The following is a 23,252-nucleotide window of genomic DNA, read 5'->3' on the forward strand; positions in this document are numbered from 1 at the left end:
CTAGATTCCAGTAATTTGGTCCATTTAGCGCTCCAATTTCGTCACGCTAAAGTATAAGTTGTGGAACACAAAAGACTAAATAGTCTGTCTTACGTTGGCTTCCGTTACAACTGTGGATGACCAGCATTACCTCGCAATGGTACAGCTTTCTAAACCTGTCGTGGCCATCTTCACGTCCATAATTGCCAAATGAAGTAAATGCTGAAAAATACAGGAGAAAATGTCTATGCTTTTAACGCCAAAGAAAAGTGACATTTAATGCACTCAAAGTCTCGGGAAGCCAGAAGGCCACGCAGAGCCAGTGTGAATTGCAAAGGGAAAGAATGTCAAAGGCTTTCAATTGCAGAAATGAGTGCTAATGCAAAGGGTGAATGTCATTGTGCCATTAAAAAAAAAAAAGAAGACACATTAGATCTCACAGAGGGGATACATTCATCAAGACTGCCAAAGGGACAACGTGCTTCTATCAAAAACACGAGAACATCGAAAAACATTGAGCTGCTGCCAATAAATAGAGCATAATGGTAAATGTAAAAAAGAAATCAACTACTACAAGGAAGAGCATAAGAGATTTATTTTCTGCTTCAGGAGAGAAAACATTATGACATAAAGCAACAACATGGCTGACATTGCTGTGGATGGATTAGAAGGTGGATATGTTCCTGTGCTGTACACTTCTAAGACGAAGGCTGTGATAGACTTTGAAATGTTTTTTTATTATTATTATTTCTTCTGGTGCAAATATGGAACATGTACTCATAGAATCAGTTGAAATCACAAAGTGTGTGCACTGTTGAGCCTGGAGGAAAGTGGTGGGCTCCAGCAGGGATGAAGGTCCTAAGGCAGGGAGGGCAGTTTGTTTCTCACACTCCTCTAACAAATTACAACATCTTCCTCTTCTCAAACTCCTGCAGAGAACAAGGAAGAGTAAACAGGGGTCAAACAAACATGATCGGCAGGGACTGCCTTCAATGCATCCGTAGCAGGGGTCTGTTATGCACTTAGTTTTGTTTGAATCAATAAAGTTCAATGCCAGGATTTGTTAACATTTATAATACTGACAAAGAGTATACAGTATACAACACAAAGAATAATTAATTCTAAAGGAAATGGAAGGAAACATAAGAAAAAAGAAAAAATGGAAAATGTAAAAATGTGGATTACAGGAAAAATGTAAAGAATGTGCTGTTTAAAATGTATTTTCATTGTACTTTTTAGTTTGAATTATTAAGGTAAGTAAATTGTTTTGAGAAGATTCTTTTAAAAGGCGCTATATAAATTAAAGAGCACTTTTATTATTGAAACAACAAGAAAAGTTAAATAAAATGGATTTAAAAGGCAGTTCACATTAAAAATGAAAATGCAGTCTTATTTATTTATTTTTTGCCCTTGTGTTGTTCCAAACCTATAAACTTTATTTCTTTAATGGAGCACAAAAATAATGTTCTTGTTGCTCTTTTGTATAAAATAAAAGAGGAAGATTATCAGAGACACAACAGGGCAAAAAGACTACTTTTGTGTTCCAAACAAGAAAGGAATTCATGTAGGTTTATAAAACTTATAAAAGATGATAGAATTTTCATTTTTTGGGTAAATTATTCCTTGAAATGCAAACTATGAGCACCATTAAGAGTAAAGATTATTTGGTGTTACTTATATTTTGTGCTACCCACTGTCCCTCAGGCTATGACACAGTGATAAATAGCTGCTTAAAGCGGCCGTTTTCCCTTCTACCAGAATGATTCTTATTTTTCAAGTCTTTGGAAATGTGGTTTGTACTCTATTTGTCTCTGATGTTTTCGTATTTTTTGTATTTTAGGAGAAAATGCCACTCTGTTTTGACCTTGTCTGCTGCATGCCATTTTGGCTTTGTATGCCATTTTTTTTAATGGCTAGACTGCTCAAAAATGTTTTTTTTTTTTCACCTAATAGTCTAATGAGAATCTATATATTCGACATTTAATTATATATATTTGATTTATCAAAAGTGGAAGTCCCAACAGCTGGAAATGGCTCTGTGAATTTCAGGATTTAAGGCCATATAAAGGTTAAATCGCACAGAAGAAAAAAAAAAAAAAAAACATTTACAGAAGCTGTGGGTAAACACATAAAGCCGTGAGAAATGCACTGTATGATACAAAGACAAATGTAGATTGTTCCAGTCAGGAATAGCCATTTACATAGTTAATTTACAAAGGCTTACAGCTACAGGGTGATGCATTGTGCTTTTGAAAATGCATTTTCCTCAAGTAAGGGTGACAGAATGGAGCAATTCTGAGAGAATTCCCTTATGCAAATGTCATGTTTCAAAAACGAAGATGCACGGTTTATTTATAAAAATACTTGAAGCTCTACTGCCATCTAATGGTCAAGCAGTGCCGTGTTTGCTGCAGACTAATAATATAGATTGCAGGAAATAGCCTTGAGTAACACAAGAAATTAAGTATTTGCTGTGATTGCATCATTAGCAAAAAAGAGAGGGGGAAAAGAATGAGAGCTTGTTTAGTATCTTTCCATGCCGTTTGCAGTAGTAGCAAACTAGTAGGGCTCAGTGTTTTACTGAATATTCACAATACATTTTCAAAGATTTTGTGGTATAAATCAATATTCATAATAATGCTTAGTTTATATGTACATTTTCTGGTCATTGGTGTTTCTAAAATTGTGAAGCGTTAAGACAGATACTTCAGATAGTTCAAATTGTCTGTTTAAACGATGATTCAAAACACTGATGCAAAGGTTTGTTTGTATCATCACTCAAAAATCGTTGTGGCATTTTAAACTCTTTACAATGTAAATATTGCTGTAAATTATTCTGCATTGCTATTTCAAAAATACACTACCATATTAAAGCTGAAAACTGTGAGATCTGAATGATTTTTTCATGTTTTTCCATCAAATATTTAGTAAAAACAGTAATATTGTGAAACATTATCACATAACTGTTCTTTTTTTATAATTATTTTAATATATTTTAAAAGGCCATTTATTCCTGTGATAGCAAAGCTGCTTTTTTCAGCATCATTACTCCAGTATGAAAATATTGTGCTGCTTAATGTTTTTGTGGAAACCGTGACATTATCTGTCTTTACTGTCATGTTTAATTAACTTAATGCATCCTTGCTGAATAAAAGTATTAATAGCTTTAAAAATCTCTGACCCCAAACTTTTGAATGGCAGTGTAATTGTTTTTATGCTTACTTAAAAGTGAGACACTAGGGTGTATAAAGGGTTAATATTCAGGTTGGGACTGGGGCAGGTACACTGCAAGTGAGTTGCCACTGCATGTGTGAGCATGTTAACACGGGGGGAAACAGACAATCAACTTTGAGGCGTGTATATGTGCCATCGTTATTAAATCGGCCAATGAGATAAACACAGATGTATGAACACAATGGGCTGCAAAATTAACAACCAGCCAGAGTGTTTTTCATCATTACTTCCAATGATTACAAATTAGGATCCGAGGGTGTGGTGGAAGAGGAGAGAAAATGGTATTGATGCAGAGGAAGGAGCGTTTGCTAGCGCTGATAATGAAAGGCTAAGATGATGAATGAGTGTAATACGCGCTTTCACTTTTTATACATCTTGTTAAAACTCCTGGCTGTGATAAATTGAGATAAAGAGGCAGAGCTGCTAACTCACCAATATAAATGGAGCTTTGTTCATTTCCTCTCTTGCGGTGTAGCTTTCTATTGAATATCTTACGGTAAAAACTGCTGTGATTGTCTAAGGGGCCCTTTATATTAGTCATCGCTTTGGCCCACAGAATGCTGAATTTTCCAGAGCTGTTTCGGCTAGAGCCGCACAAACCAATAAATCCACTTTAAAAAGAGTTATCAGCAAACTGACATCACTGTGAGACCTCAAACTAAGAGAATAATTTTTATTTTTTTTTCCTTTTCTTTTTACTAAAAAGGTTCTCTTTAAAGTCTTGCTCTCAGCATGTTTGAGTTTGCAGAACCAAAAACAGAACTGAGCATTTAGTGAGGTAAAACACGAGGTGACAGCTCTGTGGTGACTCTGCCTCTGAGTTACAGCTCACACTGAGAAAAAAACGGTCTCACCTTGTACATGGTGCTGCCCAGCTGAGCCGGAGACATGCTGACGACGACTCCAGCTGACTGCAGAGCGGCGATCTTCTCTTTGGCACCCCCTTTCCCTCCGGCAATGATGGCTCCTGCATGCCCCATTCTCCTTCCAGGAGGGGCCGTCAAGCCAGCAATGAATGACACCACTGGCTTAGCATTGGCACCCTAAAGAACAAAAAAAAAAAAACTATGACACAAGGTAAAAGACTTCGCAAATAAATACACACACTTTTTGTTCTGAACGAAATTAATATTTATATACAGCAAGGATGCATTGACAATGTGTCAAGTGACAATGACATTTACACAAAATGTTTCTATTTCAAATGATTGTTTGTGAACTTTCTATTCAAATAATCTTGTAAAAAGATGTTGCTTGTGCAACATTAAGCATCACAAATAATTTCTATGGAGTGGTGGTGAAAAAAAAAAAAAAAAAAGATAGAGGAAAAAATAATTTCAATGCTTTTGCGTTCGCCCACAAAATGTATGTTCCCCTGAATTACTTTGCGTTCACTCACAAAACATATGCGTTTCCCTGAAATACTTTTTGTTCACTTGCAAATCTTATTATTATTCCTGAGATATACTTCGAAACCATTTTTAAAAATATCTCATCGACCCCAAACGTCTGTATGGCATGTGTATGTGTGTGTTCATAAAGTTAAAATCTTTAGTAAAAATGTTTGTTTTTGTTTGACCACTGCATTATGGGTCTCCATAAAAATAACCACTGCCGTAGTGGTGCTAAGTATACAAGAAAAATGTTTTGAGACACAATTACAGGAGGTGAGTCTCTATTTTTATTTCCTCAAAATGCAGTTCACAGACTTGTAAATAAAAGGTAAAGATAAGTGCAGGGATACTGTGCTCAGAATTGGCATTAAAAGGGAGTCAGATCAAATCATGTAATAGCTTGTGTGGGAGTAAGCAGATGGGCAGGCAGTGGCTCAAGTATGCCATTTAATACAATCTCACTTTCATGGAAGACAATTTGTCATGTCCACGTCAATTAACTGTCACTGCTCATAGACCATCATGCTCAGGTCTGTTTTTCTCTCATTCCCACCATATTCTGTCCTCATGAATGCCATCCTTATTCCAGAGTGGGATGTGGGTTTTCATAATTGCAACTGCAGCTGCCAACAATAGCATAAATTGGTAGCCTAACATTTTGGATGTTTCTGGAGGACATTTGAACAGGCTTTTTTTAGAAGGCTGAAGCTACCTGGCATACCTTTGAACTCAGATGAGGCTCAAACAAAAAGTAAAGGGATGGCTGGTTAGTGTGTGCCAGCCCCATCATTCTGCATCTTTCTCCACGGACAGTAAATCCAAAAAATCTATTTTAATTTCCATCCTGATGTTTTTCCCAAGCAAGCTTTTAACACCTTATAAATATCATTATAGAAGATATTTTTTAAGTTGCATACTTCTGGGCATTCCAGCATCAGCTGAGCTACTGCCATCTAGATCAATAGAAATGCTAATGGATCGTTTTCTCCGGTATTATAGACCTCCTCGGGCTCAAATGGAGTCATCACTAATTCAGACGTGCTCATTAGCATCTTACAGGAGAGTAGGTTCCTAAACTTCACTGGCAATTTTTGATTTCACTAAAAACTTTAAATGGGAACGCAAACTTTAGGTGGAGAAGATGAAATGAATGTGACCGCCAGTCAAAGGCAGTCTGACTTAATACTTGATAATCTTCAACTACCCGCTAACATTACAACGCTCCACAGGAGCCGTCTTCGGTTCAAAGCTCAAGCTGTTCATGCTCACGCAGCCGACTAAAGACTAAAGCCTAATCTTGGAAGATTACGATAATGAACTGAGGTAATTATATTTTGCTCAGACACAAAACCTTGAGACAACGTTAGAGTGGAACGCCATCCTTTCATTTTGTACTCCCTTTTTTCTTCTTCTTCAGACACTCTCCAGTCAAAAAAGGGTCTAAAAGGAACAGTTCACCCAAAACTGCAAATTCTGTCCTTATTTACTCACCTTGTTTTTCTGTGAAAATTCTTTGATAATTCTGTGCAGTTATGTTTTGGTCTGTAATACATTGTCCTTTTTGAGTAAACTATCCCTTTAAGTGTATAAATTGAATGTATTTTGTCAGAACAAAGCCCAGGAAAATAGCAGCTGGGTATGCAACGGACGTTTGCGGAAAACACAATTTGTCAGGTTCCCCGTTAACCGTTGGAAAGCTTCCTCTCGATCATTCAGCAGCTCCAAACAGTGTTGCAGTGACTGTGGACTACAAGTGGATCTTAATGGGCAACGTTCCCTAGGTGACAAATGTTAGCAATAAGCAAAAACAAGCATGAAGCTGACAAGCACTTGAGAGGAATATTCATATCAATATGCTAATTTGGCTGAAAAGCAATTTTGCAGTTTGCCTTGGCAATTCTGGCACAAGGACTTACTGGTGTATGCGTGTTGGGAGTTGATAAATTAGAAGAAAAGAGGAAAACAGGGTGCTCGCACCATTATTTGCACAACGCCACTACAGCTAATGGAAAGCAAGCATCAGATATGGATCCAGCAGGAAGTGTGAGGGCATGTAAATGCGCTGTGAAGTTATGGGATTGGACCATGAGCCCTTTGTCACTACTATTATTCCATAAGAAAAACAGACATTCTTCCTGAGCCAGTCATACATAACCAGCAACATAAATCTGACATGACTTTTTCTGGAGCTAATAGTTTACAAGCTCCTGTATGGATCGCCTGGAACCTGATGTATCATCCCTGCCCACGCTTCTTAATGAGACCGTATGCGTTTAACAGTCTGATCAATTCAGGTCTTGTTAACAGCGGCACAGACGGAAAATTTCATAACTGCCAAATACTTCTCCCAAGGCTAAATCCGCCGCGTGAAATGTAGCATGACCATGTATTGATCTCCATTATTCATAGCCAAGGCCATCTTTAAAAACTACCTTGTTGAGGTAATGAGAAAAGTTCACCTGAAAGGAGCAATTTCATACAAATTGCAACTAATAATTTCCACCAAATCAATTCTCCCACTAATTTAATTGACAGGCCGGGAAAAGAAGAAACTTTCACAGTGCCAATGTGTGCTCAAAGAGCTACTCGCTCACTTTTCTCCAAGTACACACAAGTGCTTAAATGGTTTCTGCAACTGTGAAACTCCTCAACAATTCTGGAAATTGCAGGTTTTGCTATTTCGGTTCAGTTCAAATGTGGCAACAATAAAAATGAGCTCTTTAGCATGGTCTGATTCACAGAGTAGAGGAGTGTTTCTTTGAACATCCAAGCACTCACTTCAAAATGAGGCACTTGTCCATGCTGTGAACGTATTCAGAGCGATTTGCTTGATTTTCTGTGGTTACCGTGCCCCAGCGCTACCACGGTCTCAGACGTAAGTTCTGTCTAAATCATGTCTGGCCGCCTGGGTTCCTCTTGAGAAAATAGACAGACGTTCGTACGCCAGTTTGCCACAATCAGCGTGGCTGAAACTATTCCATGAGTATCCACTGTGCCAACGCTTGTTTTATTTTATATAACAGACTGAAATGTCTTCCAATGCAAGACACTTGTTAACACATCAGCCTTCTGTATGACTCTCGACATGGCTAATGATGACACAAACCGAGGCACTGTTAGGAGTGGAGGAGGTCTTTGAGTGCAATCCAGCCTGGCTGGTCCAAAGATCACAACAAAAGCTCTGTAGACTTTCCTTCTCAGCCAAAACAGATCAAAGAGCAGCTGGAGGCTGTTTTCTCATTCACATAAACAATGAGAGCTCCAGGGGCGAGTAGCTCCTGCTAGCAAGGAAAGAGGAGCTCCATGTGTGGTGAGGGTTCCTGTTTGTAGGAGAAAGCTGCCGATATCCAGAAGATGAAAAACAATGTGTACTTCCCAAGGGCTAACAAAAAACGAAACACTGATTCATGAATGAATAACAGTGATTCTTCTCCTTTGAGTGTGTGTAGAGGCATGTGTAGATGATCTTACAGGACAGTTTACCAAAAATAAAACTTGTGCATTAGATTTGTCTGACTTCAAAAGACTTTGAATATAATCCAAAAGTCTTATGTATTACTTTTATCATTTTGGATCATGAAAATTAGGAATTGTATAGAAAAGAGCATTGTGAAAATTCTGCCAATCATCTTCTTTTGTGACTGACTGAAGAAAGATTATTATGCGTGTCTGGATGGAATGACATGAGTTCATTTTTGAGTGAACTACTGCCTTAAATTTTCATGTATACAGCTAAAAACAGTGCATTATATCTATTTTTTTTATTTTTTATTTGGTAACACTTTAGAATAGGGAACACTTATTCACTATTAACTACAACTTTTCCCTCAATAAATCCCTAATTTGCTGCTTATTAATAGTTAGTAAGGTAGTTGTTAAGTTTAGGTATTGGCTAGGATTAGGAATGTAGAATAAGGTCATGTAGAATAAGGCATTGATATGTGCTTAATTACTACTCTAGTAATATGCATGCTAATAAGCAACTAGTTAAGAGACCCTAAAATAAAGTGTTTACCTTTTTTACAAACCTGACCCCCCAAAAAACAGGAAGTTACTGTTGTAGTAAGATTTGGAAATAGCACATAGACAAATCAGTTTGCCTTGTGTTGCATGGGTGTATAGATTCAAGGGTATGTAAAGTTTTGAACGTCATTTTTTTAATGAATTCAGTTATTTTGTCTTGTGATGTATTATATAGAAACATCTGTTATGTGAAATAGCTTATTCAGGAGAGTACTAAATAAAAATAACATGCAATTTTCATGATCCCTCTTATTTAGTTTATTTAAATTATTAACATATTTGCATATACTGCAAGGGGTAGGTAATCTTATGAGCACAACTGTATATATAAACTTTTACATTTAAAAGCATTTTACCTTTTAGATATGAACATATGAGAAGCCGCTTACAGAGTTGTGCTGTTTCAGGTACTCTGCCGCATTCTCTTCTGCATCTCCTCCAATTTCTCCAATCAGAATGATGCCCTCAGTTTTTGGGTCCTGCAGGAACACCTCCAGGCAGTCAATGAAGTTAGTGCCATTAAAAGGGTCTCCACCAATACCTGAAAGAAAATACACACCGTTCAAAGACCTCTCTGTACTAAACACTCTGTAGACTAATAATAATGCATGACTGATTGCTAGTTTTCCATACCGACGCACAACGACTGGCCCAGACCCACTTGTGTTGTCTGATGTACGGCTTCATACGTAAGGGTGCCCGATCTAGATACAATGCCTGAAAAAAATAAAAAGAATAGAGCAAGCTAAAGATAAATTGCAGCATTATAATTGAATTTGGTTGTTAATTGAACATATTAATTTAGTGCAATTATTACATTAAAAAGTACATAAGTACTTATATATATATATATATATATATATAACATATATTTGATTCATTCATACGTATATAAATGTAATTAAAAATGTAAATTTAATTAGTGGACATCCATAAATTTAATACAATATCGACACAAGCACGAGTCTCTACTTTTCTTCAATTGATTATACATGTTCTGCAGATAGTTTCCTGTCTTGACAATTTTCTAGAAAGCAAAAATTTAAATTTCTAGTACATTTCAACATACTACTGCACTTTTCCTGTACATCCTTTTTCAAGTATGAAATGTAACCTAACGGGGGGAAAAACTGTATTGGAAAGGGCTGAACTTGGTTGAATCATTTCACTTCACGAGTTCACAAATTTTATTACAGAAACAAGCATAGAGTTCAAGGCTGAGTAGTACTCTTCAGAGCTCTTCAAAAACCTGTGCCATCTGTCTAGTGATTTGACTTGAAACACAGCCCTGCAGTTTAAACTTCCCTGACACATGACTGACGAGAAGCTATCTGCACCACTCTCTTTTTAGCAATCTGAACACTGTGCTACGGTCTACATCTGAGTTCATGTTTGAGCAGAGACATCTCATCATCCCTGACATGGTGAGAAACGCTAACAAATTCAATGCATTAAAAAGTGTCCATCTCAAATCGAGACCCGCTAGCTCTGGCTTTGATGCTTCTTTTATGAACATGAAGACATGAGGTGCGCTAGGCTTGTCAAGGATCTCTTAAGGTTCTATTCGATCAGCATGTTATGCTCTGCACCATCACAATCTTCTGAAAGGATGACTGAGTTTTCTTTGTCATAAAGAAAGGTGTCATCCAGTGGAGCTCTTACCAATCCTTCCTTTCTTGTGGATGTGCCCAGGCATGATCCCAATTTTGCACTCGCCAGGCTACAAATAGATAGAGAAAAAACACCATTAAAGTTCAGTTTAAATGATACATTTTCCTATAGGCATGTAAAGTTGCAAGGAGCAGGAGGTTAGAAGTCAAAACTGACAATTTAATACACATTCCAGGTACTATTGTCAATGGTTCGTTGGTGCACATTATTCCAAAGAAAAGAGTAATCTTTTATCCAAATGTAATAACTTGATGCCACCTGTCATAAACTCAGCATTTATTTGAGTAAAACAGTAATATTTTGAAATAGTTTTACAATTTAAAATAACTGTTTTCTATTTGTATTTCATTACGGTGATGGCAAAACTGAATTTTTTAGCAACATTTACTCCAGTCTTCAGTAGAGGCTTTCACACCGCGTAGTTCTAGAACCAATTTCTCCCTCTCCTGGTTGCATTCGCACCGGCAGCAGGAACTCTGAAGCGGCTGACAGCGAGGTCTTTTTGCGTGACATTAACAAACATCAACAACCAGTCAATGGAGGACGCCGTGATCAGAGCTGTTTTTGTTGTGTGTCGTGGGTTTCGAGATAACGGAGATGGAATGTAAATGCACAATTTACACAACTGCAAGAGCAAAAAGTTGGGCTAAGAGACTAAATTTTTATGACAACTTGCAGTGTTACATATCATCGAAGCTGAGAAAAGAACAACACTGCAGACAACAGGTAAATGCCATTATCCATGTTCGAGGAGCAAATATGTTTACATGGCTTTTTGTGCGTTTGGCCAATCAGCGTACACTTACGTCACTGATAGTTCCTATAGAACTGTTTTAGACCCTGCTCTGAAGTAGGAGCTAATTTAGTTCCTCGAAACTGAGTTCCTAGAACGAAAACCATTTCTAGTTCCTGCGGTGCGAACACGCCAAAAAGTGGGTAGTTCCACAATTAGTTCAGATAATATGAAAATGATCCCGTGGTGCGAAAGGCCCAAGAGTCACATGATCCTTCAGAAATCATTCTACTAGGCTGATTTGGGGCTAAATAAATTTCTTATAATTATTAATGGCGAAAACTGTTTTTTTTTTTGGAAACTGTGATGCATTTTTTTTTTTTTTCATAAAGTCAATGTCAATGTCACTTTTGATCAATTTAATGCATCCTTGCTGAATAAAAGTAGTAATTTAAAAGAAATGGTTTATTGTTGAATATCCCATTTCACTTACTCACATCATGAAAATAAAATAAAATAATGTTAACTTTAAACTGGAATAATTTCCTACAGTGTTTTATAGTAGGCAAAAAGTAGCTCTTTGTGTTAGAATTACAAACACAATTTTGCCAACTTCAACCATATGCCTTGTCTTCAAAACATCTAGGTGAGTTTCCAAAAACAAAGCTGGAAGAAAAACAGCATATGTGCAGCTCTTACATTGATGACACCGGGACAATTGGGGCCGACGAGGCGGGTCTTGTTCTGGCGGAGCAGCTTGTGTTTGACGCGCACCATGTCCTGCTGAGGGATTCCCTCTGTGATACAGACGGCCAGTGGTATCTCTGCATCAATTGCTTCGATGATGGCGGCTGCCGCGAAAGGAGGCGGCACATAGATCACGGTGGCATCAGCCCCTGTGCCATCCTTAGCCTAAAAAAAATAATGAAAAAATCATTCACAGAACCAAACCAAAAATTAGGTCAAACATCCAATTTTGGGTATTTCAGTTGGGCTTCATGTTAAAGTGTTTAAACTGATTACACAACTGGCATCTGGCCTTTAACACTTCTGTTACTGTTGGTGTCACTTGCTCTAAATAAGTCCCCTTAAAAGTCCCCTAATGCCCTCAGAGAATCAGAGCAGCTGTCCAAAGTAACTGTGGCTCACAGGAGACTGTCAGCAGTCACACAGGCCATTACCTCCTTCACAGAGTTGAAGACTGGCAGACCCAGGTGTGTTTTGCCCCCCTTGCCTGGAGACACTCCTCCTACTAACTGCGAGCCATAGTCCAGAGACTGCTGACTGTGAAAGGTGCCCTAGAGACAGAGAGAGAAAACAGACATGTTTCAGACAAGAGCAAAGAAGAATTTGACTTAACGTTCAGCACAGTCAGCTTCTATTAACACTAGGGGACATATAACAAAGAATCACATTTTACTTTTGAGTCAAAGACATTTACGTACTATGAAAACATACTGTAACTGAAACACCAAACTTCCTCGCCAGTCCAAATAGATCATTTATTAAAGGGGTGGTTTACTGCGATTTCACTTTTTTCATTTTAAATAGTGTGTAATGTTGCTGTTGGTGCATGAACAGTATCTGCAAAGTTGCTGCGCTGAAAGTTCAACGTAAGCGGAGATATCGTCTTTTAAAAATCAGGAAGTTTAATGCCTACAAAAACGACTCATATGGGACTACAACGAGATACTTCCCGGGTTGCATACGTAAAAAACCCATAAATTTGCATCAACCCCTCCCTCCGGAACATGCCAAAGAGGGGGCAAGGCCATGTTCTGCGGCTTTGTCGAAGAGAAAGAGTTATAGTGGAGAGTTGTAGCCATGCCGTCGAAACAGTGTTATTTTCACCCAGCTGTCAGGTCTTCTGTGTTCGGGCTTCCTACGGACGCTGTAGTTCGTCAACAATGGTTAAAATTTATGTTTGATTATGTTCCTGACAATTATAATCCTAATTTAGCTCTCTGTGCTGCGCATTTTATGGAAGACAGCTTCCAGAATCTACACGAGTTCAATGCCGGATTCACACAGAAACTATTACTAAAACATGGAGCAGTTCCAACTTTAAAACCAGAGGCAGCAGTTGTTGGGCCACAACCTGTAAGTAAGATTTCATAATTTTAAATGTATTTGCATGTATAATTTCAGATGTAATGTTTTAGTTTTATCAAGGACGTAAACAAATGCCAACGCTGGCTTTAGTAGCCAGTTAGTTAAATGCTATTTCGTGTGTCTATGACAAACGCATACAAACATTTTGGACCCGAATTTGTAATTATGTACTAATTTTGTAAATGTATTTTCCATGTATACTTTATGACGTAATTTTTCGATTTGATCAAGAAACACAAGCCAACGCTGTTTGGTTATAGTAGCCAGTTAGCTCGATGCTATTTTGTGTGTATAAGACAAACGTGTACAAACTTTTAAAAATGAAATATAATCACAACAGCAAACTTCCATTCAGAAATGTTTTGTAAGAGCCGTGCTTGCGGAAGTTCTGCTTGACTCTCTTCAGTACCGCTTTCTGGGTCTGATTCTGGCTCAAACTGATACGGCAATATTGACATTTGACCGCAGCACATGCGACTGTCGCCCCATGAAGGTAATGGGCGTGAAGTTTCCGGACAATGTGCAGTACACAGTTTAGCCAATCACAACACACCGGCCCAACTAACCAATCTGAGCCCATCGCCTGTTTCTGAGGGAGTGGTTTCAGAGAATCAGGAAGTCAACCGGTCGTTCAAATGACAGAGGAGAAAGCGGCTTACAATAAAGGTGAAATATATGAAAAAAGGCGTTTTTTAACAAACGAAACACGAAGACATGTTATATTGCATCCCGTAAACGCAATCAAGCAAAGAAAAAAAGCAGTAAACCACCCCTTTAATGTTTATCCACAGTCCACACTGTTCATTCTAAACAAGTTGATACTATCATTCCTAAGCACCAAAGGAACTAAAGATACATCAGAGTAAAGTGTGTGAAAGTTCACTAAACCTTGAACTACGGTTGGTTGTGAGAAGCACCTGCTGTTCTACAAATCTCAGCATTAAAAGGAGTGGCTGAAGCTTATTTTTAAAAAGGTTTCTGATTATCTTATTTAATTTGTTCTTAACCATTAATGCAGCACTTTTTTTTTTTTTATTCTGTGAACCTGCCACAACTGATGTAATACAGAAAGATGTTGCTAATAAAGGATGTTAAAATCTGTACTGAACATAAAAGCAAACCTGCTGACAAAGTATGAGCAAACCAGAGTGCAAAGGTGGCATTTCTCAAAAGACAAAACAGCAAAAAAAAAAGAGAGAGAGAGAGAGAGAGAAAGACAGTTTTATTTTAAATGTCAGAGAGTGGATGAAAAATGGCTTTGAAAAAAATAAATGACAAAAAAAGTATAAAAATAAAATGAGTAAATGGACCTTGAATGAAATGAACCATCTGTATAACTTGCATATGACACTGGTTGAGCCCAAACCACTACACAAAGGTAAATCATCGTTCTCAATAATGCAAAAAAGGGAAAACCTGCCTAAAAGTCATGCATGGCATAATATAGGCACAATTACATGCTTTGCATGGTTTTTTTTTGTTTTTTTGTTTTTTTAAGTACATAGTTAAATCAATTCACATTTAAAGAAACGAATGCAGAACATGACATACTGTATATAATCCCAGAATATTGACTTACAAATGTAATTTTATTATGTGATGCACTTTAAAATCAATGAAAATGAAAATGACTATTTCCCTATGATTAGGGATTTGAAGAGTCAGTGGAAATTGTACATCATGAACTTTAACCTTCCTTCCCCGCTACATCCATGTTAATTATTACAAATTATTTTGAAACATCGCAGATAAGTCCAAAGGCAAGGGTCGCCAGTACCAAGTCAATATCTACCACTGTAATGTTAGAAATATAATTAGAAAGAATGAGAAATCGTGCACGTTTTCGATCCATTTCCCCTCAGAGCGTCCTCTTGCCAACTTTTCTACCATCATTTGTTCTCATGCTTTCATTAACACTGAAGTGCTGTGCTAACTTTGCCGTTTTTCCTGAACGCTGCTTCCGTTAACAGTGTGGCGATTAATTTGAGGTATGGTTTGCTTATGTAGCCGTACAGCAAAGTTAATATGCCGCGATGACACTCCAGTCATTCCTCATCCCCTTCTAATTATAATGGGTGTTCATTAAAACTTCATCTAATAACCCTTTATTATAGTAAAGAGTCATTTGAAAGAGGGTGAAGGAGAGCGAGAGAAATACAATGAGAGATACAACATAAATCACAGGGGTGAGAAAAGCAAGGTTATTGGATATTGAAGCCAGCAGTTTTAGCGTAAAGGGCCTATGGACAGAAGTTAATTCCTTATTTAATAAAATAAAACAAAAATGTATAGTACATTTGAAAACCAACTCGCGTACAACAGTATGCTTTGTTTCATATTTTAATTTATAAATTCTCATTTTAACTTATTATTATATCATCATCTCCCACTTGTGTTTCTTTTTTTGGCATCAAAACCCACTCTGCTCTAAACTTTTGTGTCCATATTATTACAAGCAAGAAAGAAATAATGACCACTGTAGCCTACAGATCCTTAAAACGATGAATCAAAATTATAAATGCTATTTTTATTATAAATGCCGACTTTACATCAAGTGTGTTCTGTGACTCACTGTTTGCAAAACTGAATTTATCCACTTTTAAATATTTTGGTGTAAATAAAGCTAGCTTTATCAACAGCATCTGTGGCATTACTTAATAAATTATTTTGAGTACCTCAGTTTTAGAAAAACATGAGCATCAAATTGACAGAATTAGTGTAAAAAAAATGAATTAATAAAGCACAAAGTTTACTGTGATTATTAGATGGCAGGTGTGCAATAAGTAATGTTTAGGGAAGATACGTTCACGCATAAACTAAAAACAGCATAGGTTCATCAAAATGAAGATTGATTAAAAAAGAGGAATCAGTATTGTTAATCCAGCATTAGCATTCACACAGCTGACATGTTTACCTGTTGCAGTTTATGCACATTGTTTGCGCTTTCGAAACTCACTATCAGAGAAGCAATAATTAAATGTCACAGTTTTGGTCAATCATTTTTGCCATCCAAAACTGTTGACTGAAACCGAAAATTCATTTTCGACCGAATTATTATCAATTCGGTTTCTGAAATTTCAGTACATCACTACATATAAGTCCTTATGGTCTGTTATGGTGAGCAGATGATCAAGTTTAAAACACAGTGAGATTACTGCTGTTGCTCAGTCAGTTACTCTCACTCAGACAGGCCACAACCAAAGAGACTGCATTCCAATTTGTGACTAAATGAAACCTAGGAGAGCCTTTTTAGATATTTAGGTTGAAATTCAGTGTGCTGTGGGGAACACAGACTGTGGTTACTCACCTGTTTTCCTGTGAAGCCTTGACAGATAACCTTAGTGTTCTTGTTGATGTAAAGGTTCTTCCTGTTGCCAGTATAACAGTGTCTCACCCCAGCCTGCTGCACTGCAAATACAAACACAACAGCAGTGGAATGAGAACCAAGATTCAGTAAATATCGCCTATTAAACCTTTTTTTTTTAAACAAACATTTTGCATTTCTTAGTGAGGTCTGCATGACCAAATGTAGCCATTTCAATAAATATTGGATTTTATTTCCATCTTCATAATATTTTCTGGGTCCAACACACCTGCCTGCAGTTTATTTATTAATCTGTCACAATAAATGCAAATGTTTGACCTGTAGGGTTACAACTAAATTAAGAGAGGAAACTCCAAAATAAACTGGCATTAACTTGGCAGCTTCATTATTAAACTTGGTCTAGGCCTAAGAAGTTTCATTCACATTACTCTGTAAGTTCCCTACAGGATCTAATGTCCAAAGGTCATGCTGCCTTGACCTCAAATAGTTTGGAAATAAGACAGGGGTCGAACCGACAGCACTAGTTAAAGCACCATGCTGAACTATAAATTGCAATATGTTTATGCAGGGCGCGGGATTGCGCATAATTTAAACCATTCCTGCAAGTTTAACTTTTATATAATATATATATAAAAAATATATATAATGCGAGAAATTCCCACACAAATGTATTCGCTTCATCTCAGATCAAATTAAGAAATACCTCCAGAGAAGCGAAAAAAGAAATCACCGGTTCAAACAGTCTGTCTTTACGCACAGCAGCTGTCTTCTCTGACTGTCATTGAGCCCTGTAGAGCAGTGGCGTGCTCTCCAAGGCCTGCGTCGCCCTGATCTTATTCAAGGCTGTGTGACGCGCTCTAATATTCTAAGAGTCGCACGCAAATGCAACTGAAAACGACTGCGTGCGACTATGAAAAAATGTATCATCAGATTTTTTTATTAAACATTAGAAAACAATAATTAGGCTATATCTTAGAAAGCGGAGACATTCCTTCTTCATTCAGAAGGCATAAAACTGAAAGCAACTCAAAATAATGAAACATTAAGTGACATATATTAGTTTAAACAGTTCTTAATGTCAGTTTGAAGGAGATCATGGTGTATAAAGTTGTTTAAAAATTAAATTATATGAAGGATATTGGCAAAATATTGATCATAACTGTAGTAAAGACATAGACTCCTTCCTTTCCAACATATAAATAAGCACTTAGTTACATTAAATGATTCTGCTGTCAGTCTGCAAAATGTCAAGTTCACTCACATTGATCTATTAAATAAATTAATAAATTAAACTCGCGATGAGTTTGAAATTAAGCATATTTACCAGTAAAGGTCACGTTTCAGACGTTCACTGTTAAATGTGTTACACTTGGTGCTGATAACACCAACACAACAGCATTAGCATTAGCTAACGCTGTGTGTTTAATGAAAAAAAACAAGAGATAAATGGCTCTAACGAGCACAACAGCTGATGCAGCAATGTCAAAACAAAGACAGCGATGTGTTTCAAATGTAACAACACTCGTGTTAGTTTTACTTACAGAGCAACCGGGCAAACAACCTGCTATGAGACATCTTCGGTCATTCACCAATGACACCGGACAGACATGGACCTAAACGTCAGCGCACATAGTAGTCCTGCTAGATGCCTGAAGAGATAGAAGCGCCTTTGGGCGTAAATAGCATATAAAACACACCTTAGAGTTAAATGTGACTTTAGAAATAAATTTAGCACGGTGTTTTAAATTAATCCATGAAAACGGACATTATTTGCTCAAAAGCGCAAGGAATGCTGGAGAATGTTGTTCTTTCCTGACTGATTTGAATAATAATATAATATAATCAGTGGTGGAAATGGCCAGAATTCACTGGGGGGACTCAAGTTTTTTTTTTTTTTTGTGTCGGGGGTTGGGGGGAGGGGGGGTTTATAAATAGATTATTTATAATCTATAATAACATTTAACAACATATTTAATATTTTCTCTAAACTTTATTGTATATTTAGACAAGCACCTGCAATTCTGGCCAAGTTAAAGATATGTAGTGTGTGAATTTGCACATATTACTTTGCAAAAACGTTTGCAGTTACTTTTTAATATTACATTCTTGAGGACTCTATGCTTACATTTCTTTTCAGGAGCACTAGTGCTCCTACTTAAAAAAAAACAACAAAAAAAATAAAAATAAAAAAATAGGAACAGACCTTCTGATCAATGAAAGGAGGGTCATTCCTGGGATTCGGTAACATTTTAACTTGGAATATACATGTTTTTCAACTTCTAAATACCCCACATCATTAGGCATATATCAAACCTCCAAAAAATATTCATCATATTTTAATATATCATATTCAAAATATCATATTTTCCCACCTCAGGCATTAAAGACCTTTTATCAATTTGAGTTTTTTTCCAGCTTTTTTTTCTCTCAACCCCGTAACGGACAAAATGGGATTGGTTTAAAAAGGATTTTACACAGAAATTGTTATAAAACAAACATCTACCTACTGCTCTTGTGTCCCTGATAATAATTTAATGATAACATTTATCATCATTTTCACATTTTTATAGGACTGAAGCTAAAAATACACAAATTGTGTGACTCTTTATTTTTGTAAAAAATATTTTTAATTTAAAATTTTAACTAAAAACACAATTTTATTGTTTTAGCCCTTAACATGTCAGATGGTAATCAGCAAGAAATACTTTTGTTCTTAATTGTTTTATATTTTTTCATTAAAATTATTAATAAATGAAGCAAATAACTCAACCCTGTCACAAGTTCACAACCCTGTAACAATGAGAAATATGTATACTATATTTGTGATGGGGTTGTGGTTTTTCACACAAAATGGCCACTGCTGCTCATGTAGCATAGGAGAGTAGACCATATATGGCAGCAATAAAATAAACACATTGTATATACTTATGAATGAAAATAAAATGTTGTAAAAGTAATAATTTTCCATCTTAATTTTATATTTATTATTATTAATATTATTATTATTATTATTATTACTATTTGCACCACTTTTACAACACAGAGAGTGACACTGACTGTACACACAGTATCCATATTTTGATTCCATTTTTGACAGCAGGTTTTTTTTTCTTTTAAATTTTGCAAGACAAACAGGAAAAAATAAAGTAAATAAGAAGACAGATTATTATTATTATTATCATTTCAAAGCAGATCCATATTATTTAATCTCGTATAAACAGAATAAAATAGGGCTTAGCTTTAGTCCATTTTCTCACATGATACTTTCCTAGTAAAATAAACAGATGTATGATAAAATAATATTGCAAGCAATATTATTATCATGTACAAAACAAATCTAATGACATCATGCACTTTGTTTAAAATAATTATGATAATAATAATAATAATAAAAACCCAAATATTCTTAAAAAAGCCAGAGACATCTGTCAAAACAAATCCAAAATAAATCAAATAATTTAAATGATAATTCAATTCAAATTACTTAGCAGGATATCTCTAACTCTATTATTTACGAAGTATTAGTTTGTTATTGTCCAGACTCTTTTACTGTACAGTAAAGTAGAGAGCATAGGAGGGTAAAAGAGCCAATAAAACTAAAAGCAAGTGGCGCGGTGAAAGCAGCCAATCGGACGCAACCAACTCCGCAGACGCTGATTGGTTGACGCTTTTATTGCGCTGCTTGTATTTACGCTTATTCACGGTCACAACTACGTATATTCTCCAGCCTCGCAGCTATGCCTCGCAGCACCTGTTCGCGAGCAAACGGAAACGACTGCGCAAGTGAACTAACGCGATGACGTACAATGTCCCAGGAACAGTGTTGCCAAGTCCGCTGTTTTCTCGCAGAATTGGGCTACTTCAACCATATATATATATATATATATATACGCACACACGCACACACACATATCTATGACATTAACACTGTTGCCGCGGGTTGTTTTTCGTGTCCGCGGGCTGAAGCTACCCCAATAACGTGATTTTTAGCCCCCCGGAACGCGATTGTTACCGGGGGACCCCTCTCGAAACGCGATTGGTCCAGTTTGATTAGCAATTGGGCGGGTTTTGCTATGAAAACCTGGCAACCCTGCCCAGGAAATATCCTGCTCTGTGTCAATCAGAAGCGCACAAAGTCATTCAAGATGGTGTTGGAAAGTATCTCCAGGATTATCAAAACACAACTTCCAGCCTACCTCAAGAAACTGCCCCTTCCAGAAACAATCGGCGGCTTTGCGAGACTCACAGGTATGTGTTTTATCACACAATATTTCACAAGCGTAGGAGGAAAGTTAAGAGCGCGTGCCTGCATAGAAAGAGTGATGTAAGTGTCTTTGTTTTCCGTCTGTTAAACGCTCAAATAAGTCATAACTTTGTAATTGGTTGGGGAAATGTAAGTTTTAATGATATTCCATGCAAATTCTTGAGAAGATACTCAATACGTAGTGTCTCTTTGCACAAGCGATTCTACTTTCGTATAACTTACACAGTATCCACAACAGTGAGCGTCTGTTTTAGAAATGTGAAGGACAAACTATGCAGTGCATCTGACAGCATGCTTCACTTTATTATAGTATTAAAAAAGATAACACAATAAATGCACAACTATTTGCATCTATAAATGTTAAAGCAGCCTTTACAGACAACTAAAATAAGCAACATTCATTGTAATGCAACAGTTCATGACAGGTTAATTTTCTCTAATGCACGTGTTAATCATTGAAGATTACTTGCCACACTTATTTTTTCCACAGTAAGCAGAAGAGCTCTCACTAAGTAGATTCAGTTGTCATTGTGATGAGTAAGAATGCAGCAAACTCTATGATGAGTTGTAACTCTTGGTTGTGGCTCAGTTGCAGATTGGCTGCGGCTCCTGCCGTTATTGGGCATTTTGGCTCTGTTGGGTTATCTGACCGTCCGGCCCTTCCTGCCCAAGAAAAAAAAGCAAAGAGACTGTCTAATAAATCTGAAGATCCAAAAAGAAAACCCTAAGGTGGTGAATGAGATCGACATCGAGGACCTGAGGACTCCAAATGTTTGCTACTGCCGCTGCTGGCGATCTAAAACGGTAGGAGGTTCAATGCCTGAGAGAAATAGAATATTTTATGTAGTTTTTTATATATATATATATATATATATATATATGTATATATATATATATATATATATATATATATATATATATATATATATATATATATATATATAATTTTTTATTATCTTATTTAAATGGGTAATATCATGAGAAACTGTAAAGTAGATTAATGTACTATGAACATATACTATAACATACCAAAGTCAATTCAAATTTTGTATAGCACTTTTCACAATACACATTGTTTAGAGCAGCTTTACAGAAAATCATGATGTTAATGTTTATAGTATTTTAACGCATTAGGGAGGTATTTTACATTTTCTGACCATAACAAGCAAAGGGGGGAATTTGTGTTATTTTTCACTTCCTCTTTGTGAGTGTCATTTTTGTCAAAAGTCTCAGGGTGCCCAAGAACCACTGTCACTATCAGCGTTTAATTTGTTCTTTCTTATCTTGCAGTTTCCTGTTTGCGATAAATCACACATAAAACATAACGAGCTGACAGGAGACAACGTTGGTCCACTTATTCTTAAGAAGAAGACTCTGTAGCCCTTCTGCTTTGGCCCATATTAAAAACATAGTTTTCTCCACTGAAAAACCTACTGTAATTTAGTTTGTTGTACTTACCCAAAACTATTTCCAACTTTTTGTTGAGGCATAGAGCTGTAAATTCTGACTGTAATGCTCAAGATATTGTGGTTGATCTGAGAGATTAAGTATATTACTTTTTGTTACATTGCTCTGGTGTGTTTACTTTTTGTACTTGGCAAACGTAGTAGATTTTTGTGTGCAGTATAACTGGGCCATAAGGAAAAATGGCGATTACCGTCACCAATCAGTCTTCTTGGCCATGAAAGTCTTTTCTGTACTTAATCTGTATCTAGATTCAGTTAAGTTGCCTTTTATTATTACTGTTGTGTTGTCATTGTGATAAATTGCGTTTGAAATTTTCTGAGACAATATAAAATATCAAATACTTCTAGCTTTTCAATGTGAAGTACAGGATTTGTTTTTGTAGTTTTTACTTATTTGCCATTTTCTGGCTGCAGAATTATTCCTAAACCAACAAGAGTTCTACAATGTTTGCTAAATTATTAGAAAGTTTTCAAGTGCATGATACTAAACTCGACGTGTGTTTGCATACGTAAAGACATTTCACATTGAATTAGATTGCAACAAATGCATTCGTCGATGCTATTGTTATACATTATTCAAATATTACAATATTTATCATAACGTAACAAAGAAATGTGGCCTCTTTTCATTTCCACCTGAACCAACATGCTGTAACAATTACAATTCATAATATGTATGCATTCATTCCTATTCAAAATAGTTTGACAATCCCTTGTTTTTTTTGTGCCATGTTTCATATCAGATGGCTTCTGTTCATAGGTGTTTTCATAAAAATTACATTTGTATGTTAACTGGAATGTGCCTAATGACTTTTGTAAAATAAAAGGTAACCAAACTTTTTACATGCTCTAAATGCTGTCGTGTTAATAATTTAATAAGTGTGAGTGATGGATATGTGATGCCATGGCAACAGTTTTTGTTTCTTTTGTGTACTTTTCCTAACACACACAATGGTGTAACTACCACACCAATGCTTAAAGTCTTCTCACAATCTAACAGTGCTGCTTATTTACATCTGATTTGCCTTAGATGATATAACAAGATATGCTT

At 36.4% G+C, this 23,252-nt stretch overlaps 2 protein-coding genes across 2 annotated transcripts; one reads left to right on the forward strand and one right to left on the reverse strand.

Annotated features, from left to right (window-relative positions):
• Window positions 1-556: 556 nt before the first annotated feature.
• On the reverse strand, window positions 557-18,161 carry suclg1 (succinate-CoA ligase GDP/ADP-forming subunit alph). The gene is made up of 9 exons (XM_058784181.1): window positions 18,013-18,161; window positions 16,454-16,554; window positions 12,216-12,332; window positions 11,734-11,946; window positions 10,293-10,350; window positions 9,264-9,347; window positions 9,020-9,171; window positions 4,068-4,256; window positions 557-908 (listed from the first exon to the last, which is right to left on the reverse strand). The coding sequence occupies exons 1-9, from the start codon at window positions 18,044-18,046 to the stop codon at window positions 882-884; spliced, it is 975 nt and encodes a 324-aa protein (XP_058640164.1). The 5' UTR covers window positions 18,047-18,161; the 3' UTR covers window positions 557-881.
• Window positions 18,162-20,475: 2,314 nt separating this feature from the next.
• cisd2 (CDGSH iron sulfur domain 2) lies at window positions 20,476-23,055 on the forward strand. The gene is made up of 3 exons (XM_058761079.1): window positions 20,476-20,719; window positions 21,325-21,539; window positions 22,026-23,055. Exons 1-3 carry the CDS (start codon window positions 20,545-20,547, stop codon window positions 22,113-22,115), a joined length of 480 nt encoding a protein of 159 aa, XP_058617062.1. The 5' UTR covers window positions 20,476-20,544; the 3' UTR covers window positions 22,116-23,055.
• Window positions 23,056-23,252: the final 197 nt, after the last annotated feature.

Source organism: Onychostoma macrolepis, chromosome 01 (assembly GCF_012432095.1).
Source record: "Onychostoma macrolepis isolate SWU-2019 chromosome 01, ASM1243209v1, whole genome shotgun sequence".
NCBI classification, from domain to species: domain Eukaryota; kingdom Metazoa; phylum Chordata; class Actinopteri; order Cypriniformes; family Cyprinidae; genus Onychostoma; species Onychostoma macrolepis.

Coding starts and splice junctions, on each gene's coding strand:
- suclg1 (XM_058784181.1), bottom strand. CDS start 18,046: ATGTCTCATAGCAGGTTGTTTGCCCGGTTGCTCT. Junction 12,333..16,453: donor AAGGCTTCACAGGAAAACAG/GTGAGTAACCAC, acceptor CTCTGTCTCTAG/GGCACCTTTCACAGTCAGCA. Junction 9,348..10,292: donor CCACAAGAAAGGAAGGATTG/GTAAGAGCTCCA, acceptor TATTTTTTTCAG/GCATTGTATCTAGATCGGGC.
- cisd2 (XM_058761079.1), top strand. CDS start 20,545: ATGAAAACCTGGCAACCCTGCCCAGGAAATATCCTGCTCTGTGTCAAT. Junction 20,720..21,324: donor CGGCTTTGCGAGACTCACAG/GTATGTGTTTTA, acceptor GTTGTGGCTCAG/TTGCAGATTGGCTGCGGCTC. Junction 21,540..22,025: donor GCTGCTGGCGATCTAAAACG/GTAGGAGGTTCA, acceptor CTTATCTTGCAG/TTTCCTGTTTGCGATAAATC.